Raw genomic sequence first — 22,576 nt, 5'->3', positions numbered from 1 at the left:
TATCTCATGATCAGCTTAAATATGAGACATTAGCATTACTCCGTGGAAACAAACAATGCATAAAGAAGACAAAAATAAATAAGACAAAACATAAAATTGACGTTTCACATTCTAGAAAGTTTTTGATAATATACTTTATAATTATAGTGTTTTATATTAATTTACAATATTTTCTTTAAACATTTCCTTAAACTTGTAGATAGAACTGCACATTTTTAGGTCGTTGTCACAACTATTCCATATTTCTCTAGCCTTAATTGATGTACATCTCTTTTTAATATTAGTTCTTGCTGTAGACATCTCAAACATGAGTTTCCCTCTCAGGTCATAGCGGGTTTCTTTTATTTGGAACAAATCCTGAATGTAGTTTGGTAGCAGTTTCTGCTGGGCTTTAAAGGCAAATAAAACAGTTTTCTGCTCTACTATATCATGGAATTTTAGAGTATTATATTTAATAAAGAGATTATTTGTTGGTTTATAATAGTCAGATCTATTAATTATCCTTAAAGCTCTTTTCTGTAATAGGAAAATAGGGTTTGTATTTGTTTTATAGGTGTTACCTCATACCTCCACACAATAAGTCATGTATGGAACCCAAGTTCATCTCATGAATATGGGAAGGACAGAAGTGCGGATAACCCCAGCGGACACGTACCTGCAGACAGCTGAGAGCCGAGCAGGCGGCCCTCTGACTCTGCACCCCAGCCTCGGACAGTGCTTGGGTGTAGCACTCCACAGCCTGGAGACAGCACACAAACACTCTGCTGAGACCATTTGAAATGGCAAACCCGATGCTGCATTCTCTGTTATCTGAAGCGCTGCTCACCCTGCTCCTGAAGTGCGTGTCGGAGCCGCCAGAAGAGAGGTAGTCAGCTGCTGCTTTGGTAACCCGAGAGTCGTCGGCAGCGAGCAGGGAGGCCAGGGCCTTCAAGGAGCCGTTTCGAGGCCAGAGAGACGACAGAGGGACCTCCTCCAGCTCTGCTAGACACCGAGATGAATCGCCACTGCACAAGCCCTCCGCAAAAACCTCTGTGGAGGAATTAAACACATACATTCAAGGCATTTGCAAGAAGACACAGCGACACACCGTACACAGTTTGTACTCCCGAGTGATGCTTAGTTTGGTGATGCTGCTTTTAGCCACTATGCTACAAAACTGTGGAACAGCCTGCCGGAGGATCTGAGAGGAGCTGGAAATGTGGACATTTTTAAACGTGGACTAAAAACTCATCTCTTTGGTCTGGCTTTTATGTAGCATCAAATTTTATAGTTTTATTCTGTTTAACATTTTTTTAAGAGGTATAGGTTTAAGAGGTATATCTATTTCTTGTAATGTTTTTATTATTATTATATTGTATTGTTTTGGACTGATTATTTTTTAGCCTTAATTCGTGAACTTTTATCATTATTTCATTTTAATTAATTATATTGTATGTCAGTGTGCATTGGTGTCAGCAGTTTTTATTTTTGTTTTTATTATGCTTATTTTTCAGTCAAAATCTTAAGCACTTTGTATTTAATGTAGTTGGATGAAAGGGGCTATGCAAATAAAATTTGATTGATTGATTGATTGATTGATTGATTGATTGATTGATTGATTGATTGATTGATTGATTGATAGTTTTTAAGAATAAGAATTAGTAGTACCAAAATAGTAGAATGAAAACTAGTAGTAACAATATAAACCCCATCAATAATATACACATTTTTAAATAGATGATGATGGAGTAAACGTGGGAGACGAGGGGACCGTGCTAAAGACAAATTAGTAGTTCTAAAGACAAATTAGATATAAAAAAAATAAAACAGAGAAAGAAAAAAAAATACAACCTATGATATTTACCTGCAGTAAATAAAAATATATAAATAGTTTAGCCTTCAAGCATAATTTGCTCACCTTCTCTGGCCAGGTGCAACAGGTGAGTCTCCATGTCCTGGAGGTCGTGTTGTAAGACGTAGCTGTGGAACTGAAACACGGTCAGGACGTCCTGAGAGAGAGCGACAGCCAGAGGGTCACGGGCCTCCGTCAGGTCGCTCCTGTCCACCATCTCCCCCACTACTATTCTGATTACTGGGGAGGGAAAACAAGAACAAATCTGTTAGTATTGGCATCTGACTGCTGTATTTGAAACACGTAAATGCTTTTATCCAAAGGTTTTGAAGCTAGCTGGTTAGAAAAGGTGGCAAAACTAGGTGTGATACCGGAAGGAATTGAGGGTAGAGGTAAAAAATATCTTTTACAGATATTACTGACAGCAGAAATTAAGTGCATCACTATTAAGTGGTTAAAATCTGACCCCAAAACATACAACATGTGGACTGAAAAAGTATGGGAAATCTTTCAGATGGAGAAGATAACATACTCTCTTAGACTTCAGAAAAAGTGTTTTTCTTAAAAGGTGGAGCCCTGCCATGTTTCTGTTAATGCAGTGAATGGACTCTTCTACACACTCACAAGTTATATATAAGACACACTCATGCACACACACGTACCCCCCCCCCACCTTTTTTAAAATGTATTTATTTTTTCATATTAATTATTTTTATGTACTTTGCTTATTTATTTATTTTTATTTTCCTCTCCTTCTGTGTCTCGATCTTATCTCTATTGCTTTGCTAATTAAATGGTGCAAACTAGTCTGTGGGTACAGATGGAATAAATGTAAAAAGGTAGACAATGTGTATGTAAAGGAATGTATATTTATATACAGAAATGGGAAGCAAATTATATATGTGTATGTATATGTATGTATGTATATATATATATATATGTATATATATATATATATATATATTAGGGGTGTAACGATACACTAATCTCACGATACGGTACGATATACGATACTGAGGTCACGATAACGATACGATATTATAGCAGTATTTTTTTAACAACCTTGAATGAGGAACATATGACTGGAAAAAAATTGTCTTTTATTTGAAAGACACAAAATACAAAACAATGCTGTGCATTTGCCCTATTGTTACAGTTTGTAATGCTTTATAACTGTTTAAGTTTTAAAGAGAAAGCCAGGCCAACCATTTTCCACAAACTGAACTAAAAGTAAATGTCAGGTTTGCATTATGCATCTTCAGTTTCATACAAGTACAAATATTTTGCCACAAACTGAATAGTTTCTCTCATGTATGATTTGACTTTTTTCTTTTTTCGGATGTGCGTTACTAGTCAACACAATAGATTAATATTAATATTCCAATATCGCGATACAGTTTGTCACCTCCACGACACGTATTGTGACGTTTTTGTATCACGAAATTTTGTAGCACGATATATTGTTACACCCCTAATATATATATATATATATATATATATATATATATATATATATATATATATATATATATATATATATATATATATATATATATATATATATATATATATATATATATATATATATATACATAGTGTAAATAAGTATATTTATATAAATATCTATATGGGCATACAGTATGTGTACAAATATATAGAAATATTCAACTATGTGTGTGTATGTATGTATGCATGTATAAGTATGTGTGTGAGTATAATTACAGTATATAATAATAATAATAATAATAATAATAATAATAATAATAATAATAATAATAATAATACTATTACTTAGCAGTGTGAGTACAGTGTGTGAATAATTATAAATACAGGTTAAATGATCAGTGAATGGGGGTAGGACTAAATAAGTTTACACTTCTTACTACTCCTTTTTTGGCACATGTAAATCCAAATAGCAAGTTTTAAAGGATGAAATTCTTTGTTTTGTTTTGTTGTTGTTTTCTTAAACTTCTCATGAAGTGTTTCTTTTTTTTTTACATGTACAAAAATAAAATAAATAAAATAAAAAAAAAATCAAAATAAGTAGCTGATACCAAAATAAAAATTAAGTTAAAAAAAAAAGATTGCTGAAACAGCAAGAACTCAGGGGAGGAGCCGACCTGCGTCAGCGCTGTGTGGGAATCCTTCCTGCAGCGCTGCTGTGTAGCGCTGGCTCAAGTGATGGAGGACTCGGTCCAGCGTGGTGTGGAAAAGCCCTGCAGATCCACTGCACTCCGACCACAGCGTCATCAGCCTGGGCCGCTCTGCCAGGCCCGGGAGGACTGAGAGGACGTCACAGAGCACACGGTCAAACCCTTTCAACCAAATACTCCAATGAATGTCGACGATACAAAGACACTCACTGTCAACAGCAGAGGTGACTGCTCCCAGTCTGTCCACACTGATCTCTGCAACCTCCTCCAACAGCTGGGTCTGTCCGGACAGTTTGAGGAGCAGGCCGCGGCGCCGCCACGCATTTACCCCACTGGTCAACACCTGCCAGAGAATTCAAAGATAAAAATCATAAAAGATGCACAAATTAAAGAGGCGGTTCACCTCAATATCTATATATTTTTGCACACCAGACCAGAGGTGTCAAGTAATGAAGTAAAAATACTTTGTTACCTTACTTAAGTAGAAATTTTGGTTATCTATACTTCACTGGAGTAATTCTTTTTCAGACGACTTTTTACTTTTACTCCTTACATTTTCACACAATTATCTGTACTTTTTACTCCTTACATTTTAAAAACAGCCTCGTTACTCTATTTCATTTCGGCCTTTAAAAAAGTGAATTTGGTTGTGGTTGTTTCAGATGTTCTTGTCCAGTTTTGTTCTTACATCCTTTCCCTCAGATTCCTGCAACTAAACTTGGATGTACATTCCAATAAAGGTTAGGATAAATGATAACATGCCTCTGAAGTTTGACTTTTTGCACCATTACAATACTTATAGGCAACTAGTCATCATATCTTCTGCTCTCTGAAACACATGTTAATGCTCAATAGTAAACATATATGGTTCTTTAATATATTTGCATTATACTAAGATGCATTCATTTTCAATGGCTTTTGTCCTTAATGGCTTTTTTCCCCCTTACATTACTTTTACTTTTATACTTTAATTAGTTTTGAAACCAGGGGCCTTATGTACTAAGAGTGCGGCGCACAAAAAACGTGCGTACGCCACTTTCAACGCTCACGCTCGGATGTACAAAGAATGACGTGAACGTAGAAAGCTGCGGTCCTTCACTCACATATTAAGGCTGTTGTACGCACTTTTCTGAGGTTTTGTCCGTTGGTGACACTCACTGGTGATGCAGTGAAGTGCAGAATATGAGGAAACATAACGTCAACAATAAGTTCACGACCACGTGAAGGACATGACAGTCCCCACATCACCAGATAAGTTACAAAAGAGTGAAGCTGCAACAATCTCACAATCAACCACATGATCTGAACAAACAACTAAAGGCAGGAGCTCAACGATGGAACCTGCAAATCCTGATGGAGCTTTGGCTCCGTTAGAGGAACCTGCTGATGCAGGATCAGGAGCGAGTCTTCAGGCACCAAACTGATCTGCTGGTCCAGGACTAAGACTGGACCATCAGCTGGTTCAGGTATCAAGAGGATCCTTCTGGATCTCTGCCCTGAACTGGACCAGCTGCTCCGGTTCAGACCAACATGATGCTTCAGCTGGAGCTGCTGCTGGTCGGACATCTGTCACCATGACGACCGTATGGGAGGACTACTGGAGATAAAAGCCAGACCCTAAACATCCCATAACTGTGTCTGGACAGAAATACATTAAAATTAATTTTGAAGCAAAAACCGGTGTTGTGCCAAAAAGTGATTTCCTGCCAGAATCTGATTTCTTCTGATTTGTGGCCGCGGGAGCGCGCACAGCAGCCCGTTGAGCAAGAGCGCTAAACCGGCAGATTTCAGATTATGAAGCTCAAGAATGAGATCAAGTCATATTTAGGCAGAAACAACCTTTCATTAACTGTATTTGGCCTTCAATCAATTTTTGGCAGGTAAAAAGACCCATTTTCAGGGGAGAAATCAGATTCTGGGAGGCAATCACGTTTTGGCACGACAGGGATCTAGACCAGTCTCTCCTCCTGCGGATGAAACACTCCGAGTTACAGCAATTTTGCTCTTTATTTCTCACGTTTGCACCTTGATAATCCCGTTGGAACAAATTGTCTTTATTTCTGCAGCAGAGGAATCAGATCGTAATGCTTCATGTTTTAAATATAAATGTATTTTGTTCACATTGTTATACTTATGAGAGTGGTGATCGCGGACATCCATAATGTGTAAGACTCAATAAACGTGTACATTGGTCTTAATCCGTTAGTATATAATATGCTGCAGAACGAGGAGCCGTTTTTCATCCACCAAAAATTCTGGTGTCGGTTCTTAAAATACAAACAAGAAAAGCAGGGTGTAATGATGCACCAACGCTGCCCATAAACATTAACAAACCATAATTTGATCATAATAAGATCATAATAAAACCAAAACTCTTCACCGAACGCAACGCAAAGCAAAGAACACCATAATGTAGGTGTCAAACTGAATCCCAGAAGGGCCGGTGTCCTGCATGTTTTAGATGTTTCACTGCTTTAACACACCTGATTCTCATTAATCATCGTCACCAACTTGTCATCAAAGTCTGGATAGTTCTGTTGATGACACAGTCAGTTGTATCATGGTGCAATGAAGCAGAGAAACATCTAAAACCTGCAGGGACACCGGCCCTCGAGGACTGGAGTCCGACACCCCTAAATGAAATGAATTATTTATTCCAGCTCAGAGCCGATGTTTTTTTTTTTTTTTTTTGCACATTTCTTGTTAGGATGAGCGGTTTTTAATGGATAATTATCTTCATATCATATTCAAACATATTTGAGGGAAGAGACAAGGCGGAGTGTTGTGCTCCCGCATGTGCGCTCAAATCCACGCTGATTGGGATGTACAGAGAAACCTGCGTGGATTTGGGCGTACGCACAGTTTTGTACATATGAATTTTTGCGGTCTTGTTAATTCCACGCACGGATTCACGTTGAAATCCACGCACTCTTAGTACATGAGGCCCCAGTACTTTTATACTTTTACTTGAGTAAAAAACTTGAGGTAATACTTCAACTTCTACAGGAGTATTTTTAAACTCTAGTATCTATACTTCTACCTGAGTAATGAATGTGAATACTTTTGACACCTCTGCACCAGACAATGAGTCAGCGGCGGCCGCACTCACCTGTATGAGGTGACCGCAGTACTGAAGGTGAATGACGATGGCCACGTCCAGGTTTTCATTTCCAGTGGTGAGCGGCAGGGGGCTTCCTGCAACGCTGTTGCCCACCCCAGTGTCCTCCGTCAGGGCTTCGCTCAGGTGGCCTCTTGCCTCTGGATGCTGGCCCCTGAGCGACACGTACCAACACTCACCATTTAGAGGCAGCAAAAACACACAGAACAGTACTTGGGATGTGTTTTTTTGTTGTTTTTTTTTATAGCTCAGTTGTAAAGGATTACAGATAACACAGATTCTAACTTCTTAAATCATAAAATAGACTTTTCACCTATGAAATGAGCTACCGCCGTCTCCTGTGAGAACTCACCCAATCCTCTCTCCATCTGCATCAAAGAGCGGAGACCTCTGTGGGGGAAGGCCGGTATTATCGTCGCCAGTGTCCTCATCGTCAAAGTCAGAGGTGTTGAGGAAGTCGAAGCTCTCCAGGGCGCTCTCCACGGTCAGACTGAGGCTGGACGACCGACTCCTGTGGCCCGGGAGGCGACACTGGGAATAAAAACAAGATTGTATGCTAAATAAAAGGATAGACAGGGTTCATACACATTTTAACCAACACATTTCTATGACTTTTCCATGACTTGGCAGCAAGTTTCCATGACTATACATGACCTCTAAAAGATCAATGTATGAATGAAATATAGGAATAAAACTATGTAAAAAGTCACCACAGTGGAGATCTAATGATAATTATGCTTTTATACAAAATAAACATTTGTTTAAACTAACACTGATATATACGGAAGAGTATTGGGGCCAGGCAGGAGAAAAATAAATAAAAATACAATTTTAGAGGAGGAAGATTTTTTTTTCATTATGCACTTTGAGAAAAAAGTCGAAATGTCGAGAAAAAAGTCGAAAAGTCGAGATTAATGTTGAAGTAGAATTTCCAGAAAAAAGTCGAAATTTCGCAAAAAAAGTCGAAATGTCGAGAAAAAAGTCGAAATTTCGCGAATAAAGTCGAAATGTCGAGAAAAAAGTCAAAATTTTGTGAATAAAGTCGAAATGTCGAGAAAAAAGGCGAAATTTCGACTTTTTCATTTTTTTCTCGAAATTGTATTTATTTCAACATTTATCTCGACATTTTGTCTTTTTTCTCGAAGTGCACAATATAAAAAATCTTCCACTCTCAAATTTTTTTTCTCTTGCCTGGCCCTAATACTCTTCCGTAGATATACCAGCACTATGTTGTAGTATATGTTGTATAGTAATCTAATACAACTGTAATAACTAAGATGCTCGGCACGTCACGCGTGAGAACGCGCGAGACTTTTCTATACTTTTCTATTTATTGATCAATTTTAAATCTACCTTATAGGCTGTTATTACTAAATGTTATCATTAAGTGAGAAAAATAAATTCCATGACTTTTCCAAAACTTTTGGGGTGAACTTATGTTTCCAAAACTTTTCCAAGCCTTGAAAATTACATTTTCAAATTCCATGACTTTTCCAGGTTTTTTCAAAACGTATGAACCCTGATAGATATACGTCCGTTCTCAGCTCAACAAATAAATACCTGCTTGTGGAGGATTAAAAGAGATCAGCAGTTCACCTTGAGGAGGTCCTCCAGACGCATCACTTCCTGCTCCAGGTCCTGCAGCTCTCTGCAGCGGTGAGTCAGTGACTCCAGCTTTGTCAGCAGGTTGTGGATGGCGTCCTCCAGGCTGCTCTCCAGGAAAGCCCTGCTCCCCTCCCCGGCCCACCCGAGGCTTCCTCCGCCCTCGGTGCAGCTCCCGCCGGGAACTACCATTTCTGACGAGGTCAGCCTCTTCACCAGCTGTCTAGTGAGGTTGCCCGGCTCCTCCGTGTCCAGTTCCACGGGTTTCAGCTCGTCAACATGATCCAGGAAAACGTCCTCTGGAGCCACCGTGGACAGGTGTCCGTCGGAGCCCAGGGAGGGGGCGGCCGAGCCCCCGTTAGAGCTGGAGTTACGCTGAGACTCGGTGCGCTCCCACTCTGAATCTTCTGCAGCATCTGGTTCGTCGCTGGCGAGGCTGGGACTGGTTCTGCTGCCTCTACTGCCCGTCTCCCCATCCTCTTCATACTCCTCCTCCTCCTCTTCCTCTTCCTCCACTAAATGCTCCTCTGCAATAGAGTTCTCCCTGGATGGAAGGATGTGCGTGGCCAGAGACTCTGGCTCTGGAGGGGTGACGGTGATTTCAGGGTTGGACTGGCTCTGGGAGAAGGAGCTGGGCGCCGGGCTGGGAGTAGAACCGGAGGTATCGGAGAAGGTGAAAGATAGACGCTTGCACTCGGCGATGCCGCAGCCGCCGTTCTCAAAGACGTCGTCTGGTAAAGTGGACTGAAAGGACAAACAAAGGAGTAATTCAACAAAAACACAGACTGAGATACACATGAAATCTGTGCACATCAGATGGAAAGGAGCACGGAAAACTTCCCATTACAGACAGAAAAAGAGATGGACATACTGAGAAACCCACCTGCAACTATACCCTACTCTGACTAGACAAGACAGTCACGTAATGAAGTAAATATAAACCAGACACATTAAGAAACAGCTCAAAGGGGAGACATATTATGAAAGGAATTACTTCTTATATGCTTGAAGAGCATTTATTTGGTTCTCTGAAGAACCAAATAAAAGAAAGGGTTAAAAAAACCAACAACAACTGAACAATCGTACAATTATTGACTTTTTTTGATTTGATAAATGAGCTTATAATGCTCTTTTTTGAAATGGTGATTTTTCTTTTTCAATTTTTAATTTTTGTCAGAAGCTTTAATAATCATTGGTAGCACCGAAACCTGGCCTTACAAAAGAAGAAGAAGAAAAAGAACCTTCCCCTTGTTTCAAACCTTAAAGCACAGAGGAACTGACCAACAGTAATACCCCAGGTTCATCGATGCATATACGAGACAGAGGAATGACAACATGTTTGACAGCTTTCCAATCTGGATTACAATGTTTTAATAACTTGGAGCAATTCATATGCCTCTCATGCAATAATATATTACTGGTGTGATTGGGATCCAAATTTCAATTTGCATGACTGCACAAAGACAGCTGGGAAGGCTGCATCCTGAAAATGATGAAGTGGGTATTAAAGATGGATGGATTAATGGATGAAACCACATATCTCAGATAAGCTGCAGCCCACAGAAGTGAGTAAAGCGACTCTCTCCACCCTCTCAAACTGGCTGCTATGAACAGAGCTACACAAATATCGCAGAAAAGAAAGCTTTCTGTTTACCCCCTTTGCATTATTTTGACCAAAATACTGTCATAGATTTCTCCAAGACCTTAGAATATTGTGCAAGATTGTAAAAAAAGGGCATAATACATCTCCTGAAACAGTATGCCACAGACATAAACATGCAAGCAACCACATGTGGCCTACTGTGCCCAGAGAGAAGCTGAAAAAACCCCATGTTTCCACACAATGTGGGCGGGCACACCTTGATCATGCCAGAGCGGAAGAGGTTACACACAGTCAGGTTAAGAGAGCCAAGGCTTCACGACAGACTCACATAGACCTCAAGACTGGATTTGGGCCTAGGCCGGAGCGGGGCCAGGTCGCCAAATGAGCGGCTGCGCCTTAGTTTCTCTAGCAGCGTGTCTCGAAGCATGTGCAGGAAGGAGAGGCGCTGTCGCTCCACGGGATGTGGCTGCCACTTCTTTACATAATACACAGCCATATGAGGCACGTTGGGGGTTTGAGAAGTGGCAAAGAGAGGGAGGGGGAATGTGCAGGGAGGGACAGAGCACGGGTGTGGGATTGTAGTGTGGAAACGCAGGAGGATAGCAGAGAGACGGATGGGGTAGGGTTAAGGGAGCACTGCCATTGCATGAATAAGCATGATTAACGACTTGAACTGAGTAGTAAGAGCACATGTTAGATTATTCTTTCAACTTAAACAACCTGCAAGACAACAATGGAGCCAACCGAGGTGTGAGCGGTACTCACAAAGAAGGAGTTTTCCTGGAAGGTGGGCGTCTCCGGCGTGCCCTGGCTGTAGACCGACACTCGTCTCTGGAGAGCCGTGGCTTTGCTCAAGTTGCCAGACGACAGCGTCAGATCCTCAACGTCGAAGGGGCTGGATTGGGTGGGTCAGGGGGATGGAGGAAAAACAAGGATCTTAATGTGGCTGCTAGGAATGGGCGATATTTTACCGTTCACGATATACCGTCAAAAAAAATTCCCCACGGTAAGAATTTGTCATCTCACGATAAAAATGATAAATTCCCGTTGATGATGTTTTTGTGTAACAAACATGGCAGAAGGAGAATCTGAGAGCGAGGAGCTTGTTGTTAAACGAGGCCCCAGCTCCATTATCTGGAACTGGTTTGGATTTAAAAAGAGTGACGAGGAGCAAACATCATCTATTATATGCAGAGTCTGCAAAAAAACAGTGAGTGCAAAGGATGGCTATATATTTTTGTTCTTCGTCATGTTTTTTTTGCACTATTTTGTTACCCAACAGAAGGAAATGGTTGTTACATTTTGATATAACGTTTGACTATTACGAAAAAAAATCTAATTTGTGGCATGTTCCAACCACAGGTTAATTTGCACATTTTATTTATATTAGAAGAGGTCATCACTGATTGGATTCTATTTTCAGTGAACTTTTATTTATTTGTCCTGTTTCTTTATTTATCAGGTTGTATTTTTTTCTACTTTGTGATTTTATAAGCTAAGAAAACTTGAAGGACAATAGTACTTTTGCTGTTTGCACTGTTATCCCACTGTTTACGCCATACAGTTTGAATAAATGTTGAATCTGTTCTTACATTTCAAACTTGTTTCATTTGAGTCATTACAGTTTTGCAGTACAGGTGTACTAATTTAATTGGTTTTTATTAATTCAATTTAATTGGTGTAGTTTAGTAGTATTTAGTATCTTTTAGAGCAGTGTTTTGGGGGCTCCAAAGACTGAATGTGGTGATAGATTTATAGTCAAAAAGGTGGAGTTGAATTGGTATTTTTTTTTAATCGTCATTTTTATCATTATCGGGATAAATGCCAGAAATTATCGTGATACATTTTTTAGTCCATACCGCCCATCCCTAGTGGCTGCTATAACTGACTGAACCGCCGTCCTTTGCGAGGATGATGTTCTCCACAAGGTGGCAGGAAATGACAGAAAGTGCAGGCCGTGAACTTGCAGCCAGCAACACTTGTGTGTGTTCAGTAACAAACAAGCATATGGCCGGTCCAGTAATAGACTGCACAAGGATCAAAAATAGACCTGGCTGCTCCTGACATCTCTGCAACCCCGTAATTTGGCCCGCATGCCGTACACAAAACGCTCATCTCACTTGTCAACACACATAATTGGACTAAAATCATTAGTGCATGCGAAGTAAAGAAACATGGACATGTAAATGTGACTTTAAGACAGAGAAACTGATTGCCACTTGATAAAAATACAGAAGATGAGGCCTCGTGATAGCTGATAAGGATTGTACTTACTACCACGTCACCTCCAGGTTGAGTTTGATGGTTCCCAGGTCGTTGACGTCCACGGCCACCACCTGAGGCATGGCCGTGAACAGCTCCTTGGTCTCACAGATCACGCTTCCCACCAGTATGTGAGTGGCCAAACCTTTGAGCTCCGTCACCTGGTGGACAGCGCAGAGCTTACTCCCTCGACTCAGAAAAACAGACATTAAGGTGGCATAAAAGCCAACATTTTAGACGGTTTAGTACCTTGATGTTGATCAGGTCTGAGATGAGAGGCATGAAGACCATGTCGTCACCGTCCCAGGTCTGTCTGGAATTCACCTCTATCCTCCCCTTCAGTTTCCACCGCTGACGGCCGTACCGCATGAAGATCTGGAGGAGTGAACAAGACACCGGAGTGATTAAATAAAGCTTGTCCTGAAGAACTAAAAATGTTCACATGCTTGAAGTCACAGTGAATAAATATTCATTTGGCAAGGCAGAAGAAAAAAGGCCATGAAGACTCGTATGCTACACAAGCTAAGCATGCTGTCATTGTTCAAGCTTCTCCTCCTTTAACTTTGTTGTCTACCAACTTCTGGGGGGAAATGTTTGCTATCCTTACAGCTAAAAGCTCATCATCTGAGCTCTGGCCGACACTGGAAAAGCTGTCAAGCCAGCTATTAAGATTTACTGCCAGCCAATTCACCCTTGGAGACATAATCAGTATTTCTAATATTTATTTACTGGTTACCAGTGTTTTTGTTGCCCTACCAGAACAGCCTTCATGTCTATGTTCCTTTCCATTGTCGAGGCTCATGCTGACTTTCCTTTATTGGTAACTCAGCGTTTATATTTAGACAGTCTCGCTCCATAAATGCACCCTTTTATCATTATTAATATATCTTTTCAGTAAGGGGGGAGGTTCAAGGGTGTTTTCAGCACAAATATATGTGTTAAAAATTATTGAGTGTATTGTCAAGAGATAAATTGCCATACTTGATTGCATAAAGGGGTTATTGACCTTGAATGCAATCAAGTGTGCGTGACCTTTTCCTGTCCCCACCCCTTCCTGCACGGCGAGCCGGGGTCATTGCTGCACCGCATTCGTGGAGCAAATGTGCAGCGCGGCATATATGCCTCCACCTGCATTGCATGAATGTGCAGGGTGGAGATTCGCAAACAAAACACGACCATCAGACTTCATTTAGGTTTATTTATATTCCACTTTTTTTTTATTGTTTTCTTTTTTAAGTAAAATTTAGAAAACAACTATATTATGCAAGAGATAGTGTTACTAAGCAACAGCCAGCTGACAGAGAGATCAATATCCTAAAAAGGAAGCGGGAAATGAACGTTAGATGCTCCTAATGTGAGTTCTTTCTTGCATACAGAGAAAGCGGTGACATTTCAATTCATCAGTCAAGTAAAAGGAAAAAAAAAATCTGCATATCATGTAATTATTATAAATAGAAGAAAGGTCTATTTTTATGTTGCTCAACAAAAGGGTGTCATTACAAGAATGTCCTTTTAACTACTTTAAACTAAAATAATCCTTTTCAACTGTCTCAGTGTTGAGAAAGAAATAAGAACGTTGGAAAAGGGGGGGAAAAAGGAAATAAACGTGCCTCATATGTGTCTCCGGGGCAGAGTCTTGCAAAGCCGGCCAAACCTGTCGGAGAGAGAGACTGTTAGAGTTGGTGTGTGTGTGAATATGGATAAATCAGATATCAAAGTTGCCACGTTGGTAAATGAAAGCCTCTTAACCTAAGTATCGGTGTGGATGAGGACAAACTTGTCATCCCAACTCACCCTTCATTTTGATATGAAACTCCCCGAGCAGGTTCTCCAGCTCGCTCTCAAATGTGCTCATGTTCTGGACAATGGGAAAAGATAAGACTGATCACACAAACACCACTCACAAAAGACAGGAGGAACAGCAATCATGTTATCTATCCTGCATCAGACAAAGTGGGTCAGCCTGCTGAGCCTTTTAGGTCAGGAGTACTTGATGTCTCCACCTGAAGGTCTGGTCTGACCAAGTGTTTGCAAATGAGGGTAAACGTAGCCTCTGTCATCTGTAGTGGCTGTTGTTGGTTGAGATGTTTTATTTTTCAGTCTAACCAGTACCTCAGTGTATTCCTTGTAGCGTCGGTTGACTTCTGCAATGCTCTCTTTGGTGGCTTTAGTGGAGGGCGAGGAGGAGAAGGCCTGCTTCATCCGGCTGGCACCGTCCCTCAAGCGGCTCTGGATGCAGAAAGCCTCGTACAGCTCGTCCACCTGAGTGCACACACACGCAGAGGAGTTGCTTCATACATACTTTCAGGTCTCTACAACCTCACACGACCAACAACACATGATATATTACACTGCAGATGCGTATTCAACAAAGATCAAGTCAAAAAACAGAAGCAGCGAACCACTTAATTCAATCACTCGTACAACGAGTAACTTGAGGTAGTTTGTTGGCATCTGTTGACTTTGACCAGGTCATTGCAACAACTTGATTCTTTTTATCTCCTTTTTTATTTTGTATTCGACTGTATGCAAATAAAGACATTCATCAGTGTGAGTACTCAGTAAGACGAGAGATAAATACCTCTAAACGGATATTTTTACATTAAAATAACCCTTTATGCCACTTTAAGAAGAGAAAAGAAAAAAGGTGAGAAAACATTTAAAGGGGACCTATTATGGCATCTAATACCTATTTTAAACAGGCCTTGAATGTCTTAAAAACAAGCTTTTGATTGTTTTTGCTTAATAAATTAGAGATTCAGCCTCTGAGCCATGTCTTTAGCATCCTAGTGTCTAACCTCATTATCTATGCAGGATTCTGAGTGGGCGGGGCTATGATAATGAGGCTCTGTGCTGATTGGCTGCCTGAATGACGCGATACACCGCTACGAAAAAATGGCGGAAGCTCCGGCCGGCGGAGTTAGTTGTGGGCGTGGTTTCACGCATCGCTCCCGTCGTTACGTAACGACAGGAGCAGAATCTGAACGGCTCGTAGATCCACATCACACTGGATGGATCATCCTGTACAGACACTGCAGAATTTGGTTGCTTTTCATCCTTCTCTGAGTTGGCAGGCTGAGGGGAGACCACTTTATATATGTTAAAGCAAGAAAAAACTTGTTTTTCATAATAGGTCCCCTTTAATGTTCAATCAGATCAAGTTCAGTGGACGGAAAAGGAAACGAAGGTTGAAAGAAGGTGAAGATGGCGCAACAATACATGAATAGTGACGGCTGATGGAGAGCAAGGAGTCTCCGGGAGGATTGACAGCTACGGCCAGGGCATATCTGAGAAACCGCTGCCGGGACACTCCCACAGTGAGACAGGCAGTCCGGGTCCAGTGTGATGGACTCATGTGTTACAAAGCCTGATGTCACCCAGAACCGCAAAAACAGGGACCGACTCCACCAACACCGCCGCGTCCCTCTGAGAGCCAAATCCCTGGCATTTCATCGGATCCACAACAAGAAGATGTTGTAACAAGACCTGCGACGGTTGGACCTAACCCACAGTTAGAGGTTTACTTTTCTGAGAAGCCATGTTTGCTGGAGTCATCTCAAAACCAACTTCCTGCTGCTTTTCATCTCAGGACTTCAGTCTCTGCAATCCTGTAAAACTGCACTTAAAGGGATTGTGACATGAAAAACACATTTTTCTTGATTTTTTGTGTTTTGTTGGGTGTCTTGACATCAATTACACCCAAAAAACAACGAACTTTTAACATTCAGTGTATTGTGTGCTTTCTGGGATTTTCCGCATAACTATGCAAAAACGGCGCATGTGGTTTGGTGGCGGATCGTTACGTAACGATCCGCTAAATCACCGCCCCCTCCACCCAGCTCCCTGCCTCCTCTCCTCTCCAGCGCACCATAAAGGCTGATTTATGGTTCCGCGTTACACCGACGCAGAGCCTACGGCGTAGGGGATACGCGGCGACGCGCACCATACGCTGAACCCTACGGCGTAGGCTCTGCGTCGATTTAACGCGGAACCATAAATGAGGCTTAACACGGAGCTGTTAGAGCCTCTTTTGTTCTAATCACCGGAGGAAAACGGCTAAGAAGACCCGCGGCCACTGACTGGACTTAAGATAAGGGGACAGTGCTGCTTGCATGCCTTTATTTTTATGATTGTTTGCTGTGGTTCGCCCTCCTGCTTTTCCGTGCATGCTTCGCCTGTCGCTCCCGGAGGAGGAGGAGGTTTGGAGGAGGAGCGGAGCAATGATTGACAGGAAAGGGGGGAAAGGAAGCATTTTTCACGGCGCAAAAAAACACTGTAATAAAAAGCCAGGAAAAGAGTACTAGAGTGAAGTTTTTCTTGTTACACTCTTTTAGACACATTTGAGGGATGTTGGCCAAGACTTTTAATAGTGTTAAAAGCATGTTAAAAATGATGTCACAATACCTTTAAAGTTGATTTACTAAGTCAGAAAAATATCCAGCTTAAATGAAGACATAGTCTTAAACATACCTACATTTATATTTATTCAACAGTTTTCTGCCCAGCTTTGTTTCACAGTTTTATTCAAAGTTTTTCCACACTGTTATTTCATTGTACGCTTTAAGATTCACTCTCTAAAGTTATAACTCTACCTTACGTCATTGTTCAACATCACAAAACTTTTGTTAAATAATAATAAAAAAGTGTTTGTCGATACTACTCAATGCATAAAATGAAGAAGACAAAATATCGCAGAGTCATTCCAGGTCATTTATTCAGTAAAAGTAATCTACAACTACAATAATCTTTTTTTTCACCCGCCGGTTTGATTTGGCCACGACGATCGAAGTGGCAGCCGAGCAAAACAGAGCACCTCTGCTCTGCGGAGCCTCATCAAAGGGAGATATCGCTGCTCGCCGGATGCGAGCGCTTGAAATATTGATGCCTTGTGCTCTTTATGGCGCTCATTAGGGAGATGCGGGAGAAAATGGGCCAGTCTGACTCCTGTTGTCTCAACAGCGCGTGTTTGTTTGCGTGTGTTTGTGCTTGAACCGAAACACCGCGCACCGACGGGGGGGCGTTTCTGGTGACACGAGTGAAGCCTCATTGTAAAAAACTGGGTGGGAAGTTTCAGTCCTGGGGGGAAGAAAGTCTGATGATGCTGTAAATACTTTTTCTCAAGGCAAAGACACGCAAACACACACACACACCCACTCCAATCCCACCGACTCCACCTCAAAGCAGCAAGCCCTCAAAGCCTCCCCCCTCGCTGGGACCAGCCCGTCTGTCTGTCTGTCTGTCTGTCTCTGTCTGTCTGTGGTATGCGGTGCATGTGTCAAGTCTGAGCAGCTGAGCCGAGCCAGCTATAAAATTACATCAACCGCAAATTTCCAGCTCTTTGATTGGTTTGAAGTTCATTTAATAGACAAATATCAGTCTAAGATTAACTTTTAGGTATATATTTGACTCATAATAAGAAGTTATTCTTTCGGTGAAAATTGCAAAACAGACCTCCCAAACTGGGCTGATGAATAGCAGTCATTTTTAAATCAGCAAATCATATCATTATCGACTAATGGAGCTAATTTTCCCCCCAATTACAACGGCCTCTCGCAGCCGTGGAGGATCTGGTCTTTTGAAGGTCAGCCAAGCTCGGCTCGAGAGGGCGGCCGTCGGCATATTGCTGCACCTCAGGCACATTTCACCCCAGATTTAAAAAAAAGAAAGACATGAAAGGCATAAAAACAAAGAAAAACAGAAACCTACACACAAGCAGATGGCTAAAACTAAAAAAAACAACAACAAAAAACTCATTGACTGTTGGACAGCCAGGAAGATGCCGCTCTGGAAACACGCAGGCGTGTAATATCTCAGCCCCCCGCCGAGCGTTCCCTGACTGTGCATTTCATGTTTCCTGGTTGGTCTGCTGGGTTTGGTGCACATGAGGGCGTGGGGGCCACAGATGTACGCTTGCAGACAAAGAAACTGATAAAACAAAGCAACAATCTCATTTATTTCCCTGTTTTGACATTTTACACACTGTTAGATTAATCGGGAGAATTACTAGCAGTTTCAGGCACCAAGGACTCTCAACCTTCATACTAATAACCATCCAACCATTAAATAAGATTTTCTTTTCTCATCCATTTCTGGCTACAATATGCATATTTAAAGTGTATACATTTCAATGTGCATCCAATAAGAAGCACCTGACCTTTGTTCACATGTGCTGGGAGTTAATTGGCATATTAAATGTAAATATATTCCAAATTCAGTCATTTTTTAGAAAAAGTTAATTACGGCTCAGTGTGCTGGCGAAAACCTGCCCAGCTCAGAGCACGCGTGAGGGATTAAAAGGAAATCTTTACAGAGGAATTAATTATCTCCATCACGAGAGGGATATTGTACACCCACCAATTCAAGCTCAAACATCAATGTCAACTATCTATATTGCATTTTTAAGCTCATCTATAGCATCTTATTGATGTCTGTCCAGTAGTATAACCAGTTTAATGGGATCTGTTTTTGTACTTACATGTACTTGTAGACTTTTGAGCTTTAAATCTGAGCAATTAATATAAATATGGACTTTATCCACAGCAGGAAAATAGTGCAAACACACGTGCACACCCTTTATGTCCAGGGGTGAGTGATTATAAGCAGATTAAAACAGGCGGGCCACACCAACAGCATCAAACACCCTACACCCTCTCTGGGGGAGTGTGTGTGTGTGTGTGTGTGTGTGTGTGTGTGTGTGTGTGTGTGTGTGTGTGTGTGCATGGCAAGATTAGTATTCAAGGGACGAGAGGAAAGCAGAAAATGCCCCATTTTAGAGGTAATCGCATGTAATATATTCACACTCGTTGTGGATTGAATTTGGCATGTAGTTAACAAATACACACACCTCCCGCCAGAGGAAGAGGCGGTGCCTGGCAGCTGCTCTTCTCACGTTCAATCTGTGTCACTCATCACTTTAATGATGCCCTGCTGATAATAGTATCCAACAAGCACACACACACACTCACACACACACACATATAGGCGTGCACACACCAGAAACAGAGCCTTATCTAATGCAGGACATCATAGAGGTTGCATTGTTCCACCTGCTTCCTTCATGTGTGCCAATTACGGCAGAGACATCTGCAGGCAGCGCAGGAACAAAAGAGCAGCCTGATGTGAGTCACACACTAACAACTTGCTGATAGATGATTGTTCAGCCATAGCTCACGGCAGCTGTCCCCCACAGAGACCCGACCCCTGAGTGCAGACACTGAAACATGTGCATGCATACCGAGTGTGTACCTGAGGATCTTCCTATGTTCTCTTTTTCTGAAGCGACATGCAAGATACACTGAAATCAGAGGTGGGTAGTAACGAGTTACATTTACTCCGTTACATTTACTTGAGTAAGTTTTGGGAAATTTTGTACTTTTAGGAGTAGTTTTGAATCACTATACTTTATACTTTTACTTGAGTAGATTTGTGAAGAAGAAACTGTTTCTCTTACTCCGCTACATTAGGCTACGTTGAGCTGTTACTTTTCTTTTATCCCTTTTATCCGCGTACGTTCAATCTCATGACATCACTGGGTGATTCTTTGGGAAAAATGTTTGTTTTTGCATGTTTTGTCACATATACACAGACTCAAACACACACAGAGTTTCTATGAGTTCATGGGCTTGTTCTAGTTCTGCCTGGTTAAAAAAGAAAAGTACAAAGGCTTAAAATTTTGTGCTACTTGTGCTTAATTTATTTTTTTATTCTGTTATTATTTTCTTTATTAATAAAGTACTTGAATTTACTTTAGGATTATTTTAATTTAAGCTATTTTTTATTTTTTATTAATTTCAATTTATTTTATTGATTTAATTTGCCTGAAGATGATTATTTTCTACTTTTGTCTGTTTGAATGGTTGTGTTAAAAAAATAAATCAGACGCCACTCAACAGTTACTCAGTACTTGAGTAGTTTTTTCACCAAGTACTTTTTTTACTTTTAGTCAAGTAATTATTTGGATGACTACTTTTTACTTCTACTTGAGTCATATTATTCTGAAGTAACAGTACTTTTACTTGAGTACAATTTTTGGCTACTCTACCCACCTCTGACTGAAATAAACAAGGAAACATCCAAAACTGCCCCTCGATAAACTGTACATCACAGCTGACGCAGCGATTGTTGTCCATTCGAGCAAAAGAAGCAAATAAATAAAAAAGTTGGTATCCATCCTTTGCAAAAAGATTGGCACCAGCTATCAAAAAAAAAGTACCTTCTACTTTGTCATGTCCTGCAGGACATGGACACTAGGATGACATTAACACATCTAGAAACACCTTCACACTTTTCTAGACCGGAGGGTCAAGAAGGGCCAGAAAAACTGGATACGCTTCGCTAAATCCGTCACATCAGTTTCTCAAAACACTAATTTGACAAATGTTTCACCTGCACCAACAGCCTACATGGATGCACGAGAAAGATCATCACATTAACACGCTAGAAGCTTCGACTCAGGGTGGGTTTTAAGTGAGGAACGCACCTCGGCAGAGGGTGGGGGTTCAGTATCTTGAACTTTTTGGAACGATCCAGCACTTTTTGTATTCAAAGACAGGTGTGAATATATTTAGAAACAGAATAGACGAGATGTAGATTTAGACAGACACGGAAGCACTTTACCTGCCTGCCACGATAAATCACACGCTGCTCCACCATTTCAAATATTTACTGGTTTTTATGTCTATTTTTGTGCCGAGCGTGCAAGAACAGAGGTTTCAAAACAAAGCTGGATGTCAAGTGGAAGGTTTTTGAGTGTGCGTTTAACAGCGTCTTGGAACAACCTCACACGCTGAGACTCTGCTTACGTTTCCTCTGCTTTCATTGTTGGAGTGTAGATGTGGTGAGACAACAAAACGGCTATTTTCAATTGTGACAGACGTTTTTTTTTTCCTTCTTTTAATCTGTTTTTATGACCGTTAAGGACCCTGTCCGCCACGCTGAAGCCGGCTAACTGCCCTGACCCACATCTGCACTTGCTTTCGGTCCACAAGAACGGAAACAACCGTCCAAGGATCGTCTCTTTGTTTCAAATGTTTTTATTTTGAACAAAATGTGAGTTTTCATGTCAAAGAGTATATGTCTGAATAAAAGAGGTAAATATCCCCCTTTAGATGCCCCCCCGAGGACCTCAAAGAGCATCTTCAGGTAACCATGGTTACCTTTGGAGCTGTGTTCTGATTACCTGCTGTCTTGTCTGATTTGATGCACAGCAAGAGAGGCTGCTGGACTACAAAAGGGGATGTGGAAGAAAAGTCAAAGAGCATTGCAGGGTTTTATGGGATTAATGTCTCCAACTGGCAACCAGTGAGGAGACTACAAAGGAGGGTGAAGGTATTAAAAAATATATCCCTACCAAACACTTGCTGTTGAGTTCAGCACCAAATGGTTGAAATATTTTGGACTAGAATATGAACCATCTTCTACCAAGGAATCCCTCAAACATGAAGGGACAGGATTAGCCTGAAGACTCAAGACTGAACTGTTTAACGACTTTTCTGGGACCAAACAATAAAAACCATAGAACTGAAACACCGCCGCCTGCTTACCTTGCTAATGTGAAACTCCAGGCGTCTCATGTACCTCTCAATGCTCTTGATTTGCTGCAAACGGACACACAACACAACAATTTAACTGTTAAAAATGTGGTTATTCATGGTTTACAGATGCATGCATTATGGCGGTCTTACGTAACCCAGCCTGGGGGGAGAAAAGTGGCATATGTGATTACGAAACATATGTTGCAGAGTCACGGCGGAGCAGAAAACACTCAACGCAGCACGTCCTTCTTATTTATTGATGCACAGCACACTGTTTTCTCCCACGACAACCCCTCCTGGGCCAGCTAGCTTCTTGTTTTACTCATTTTTTTTTTCGAACTTACATTTCCTTTCATCCTGCCGGGGACAGTTCTCCCGTAAAAGCAGGTAAAGCAGTGCCTGAATTTTGCATGACTAATGTTAGCTAAAGTTTTCAGAGGACTGCATTATGGTACAGAGCACACGACAACTACT

At 41.1% G+C, this 22,576-nt stretch overlaps 1 protein-coding gene across 5 annotated transcripts in view; it reads right to left on the bottom strand.

Annotated features, from left to right (window-relative positions):
- The window catches only part of ripor2 (RHO family interacting cell polarization regulator 2), a 75,659-nt gene that overhangs the window by 2,917 nt on the left and 50,166 nt on the right, over window positions 1-22,576 (bottom strand). For 4 of the 5 annotated variants that reach the window (XM_061742452.1, XM_061742451.1, XM_061742453.1 and 1 more), the window contains exons 6-21: window positions 22,112-22,165; window positions 14,682-14,831; window positions 14,364-14,427; window positions 14,180-14,223; window positions 12,819-12,944; window positions 12,582-12,730; window positions 11,073-11,202; window positions 10,636-10,782; window positions 8,699-9,448; window positions 7,455-7,633; window positions 7,094-7,256; window positions 4,195-4,327; window positions 3,952-4,113; window positions 1,898-2,071; window positions 827-1,029; window positions 656-739 (exon numbers count right to left, since the gene is read on the bottom strand). In XM_061742452.1, the coding sequence (XP_061598436.1) occupies window positions 656-739; window positions 827-1,029; window positions 1,898-2,071; window positions 3,952-4,113; window positions 4,195-4,327; window positions 7,094-7,256; window positions 7,455-7,633; window positions 8,699-9,448; window positions 10,636-10,782; window positions 11,073-11,202; window positions 12,582-12,730; window positions 12,819-12,944; window positions 14,180-14,223; window positions 14,364-14,427; window positions 14,682-14,831; window positions 22,112-22,165 (2,712 nt within the window). The remainder of the gene's footprint in view (window positions 1-655; window positions 740-826; window positions 1,030-1,897; window positions 2,072-3,951; window positions 4,114-4,194; window positions 4,328-7,093; window positions 7,257-7,454; window positions 7,634-8,698; window positions 9,449-10,635; window positions 10,783-11,072; window positions 11,203-12,581; window positions 12,731-12,818; window positions 12,945-14,179; window positions 14,224-14,363; window positions 14,428-14,681; window positions 14,832-22,111; window positions 22,166-22,576) is intronic. The other variant, XM_061742456.1, reaches the window with a different exon arrangement.

This window comes from Cololabis saira, chromosome 15 (genome assembly GCF_033807715.1).
Source record: "Cololabis saira isolate AMF1-May2022 chromosome 15, fColSai1.1, whole genome shotgun sequence".
NCBI classification, from domain to species: domain Eukaryota; kingdom Metazoa; phylum Chordata; class Actinopteri; order Beloniformes; family Belonidae; genus Cololabis; species Cololabis saira.
This window is presented reverse-complemented; position numbering and strand designations above follow the sequence as displayed.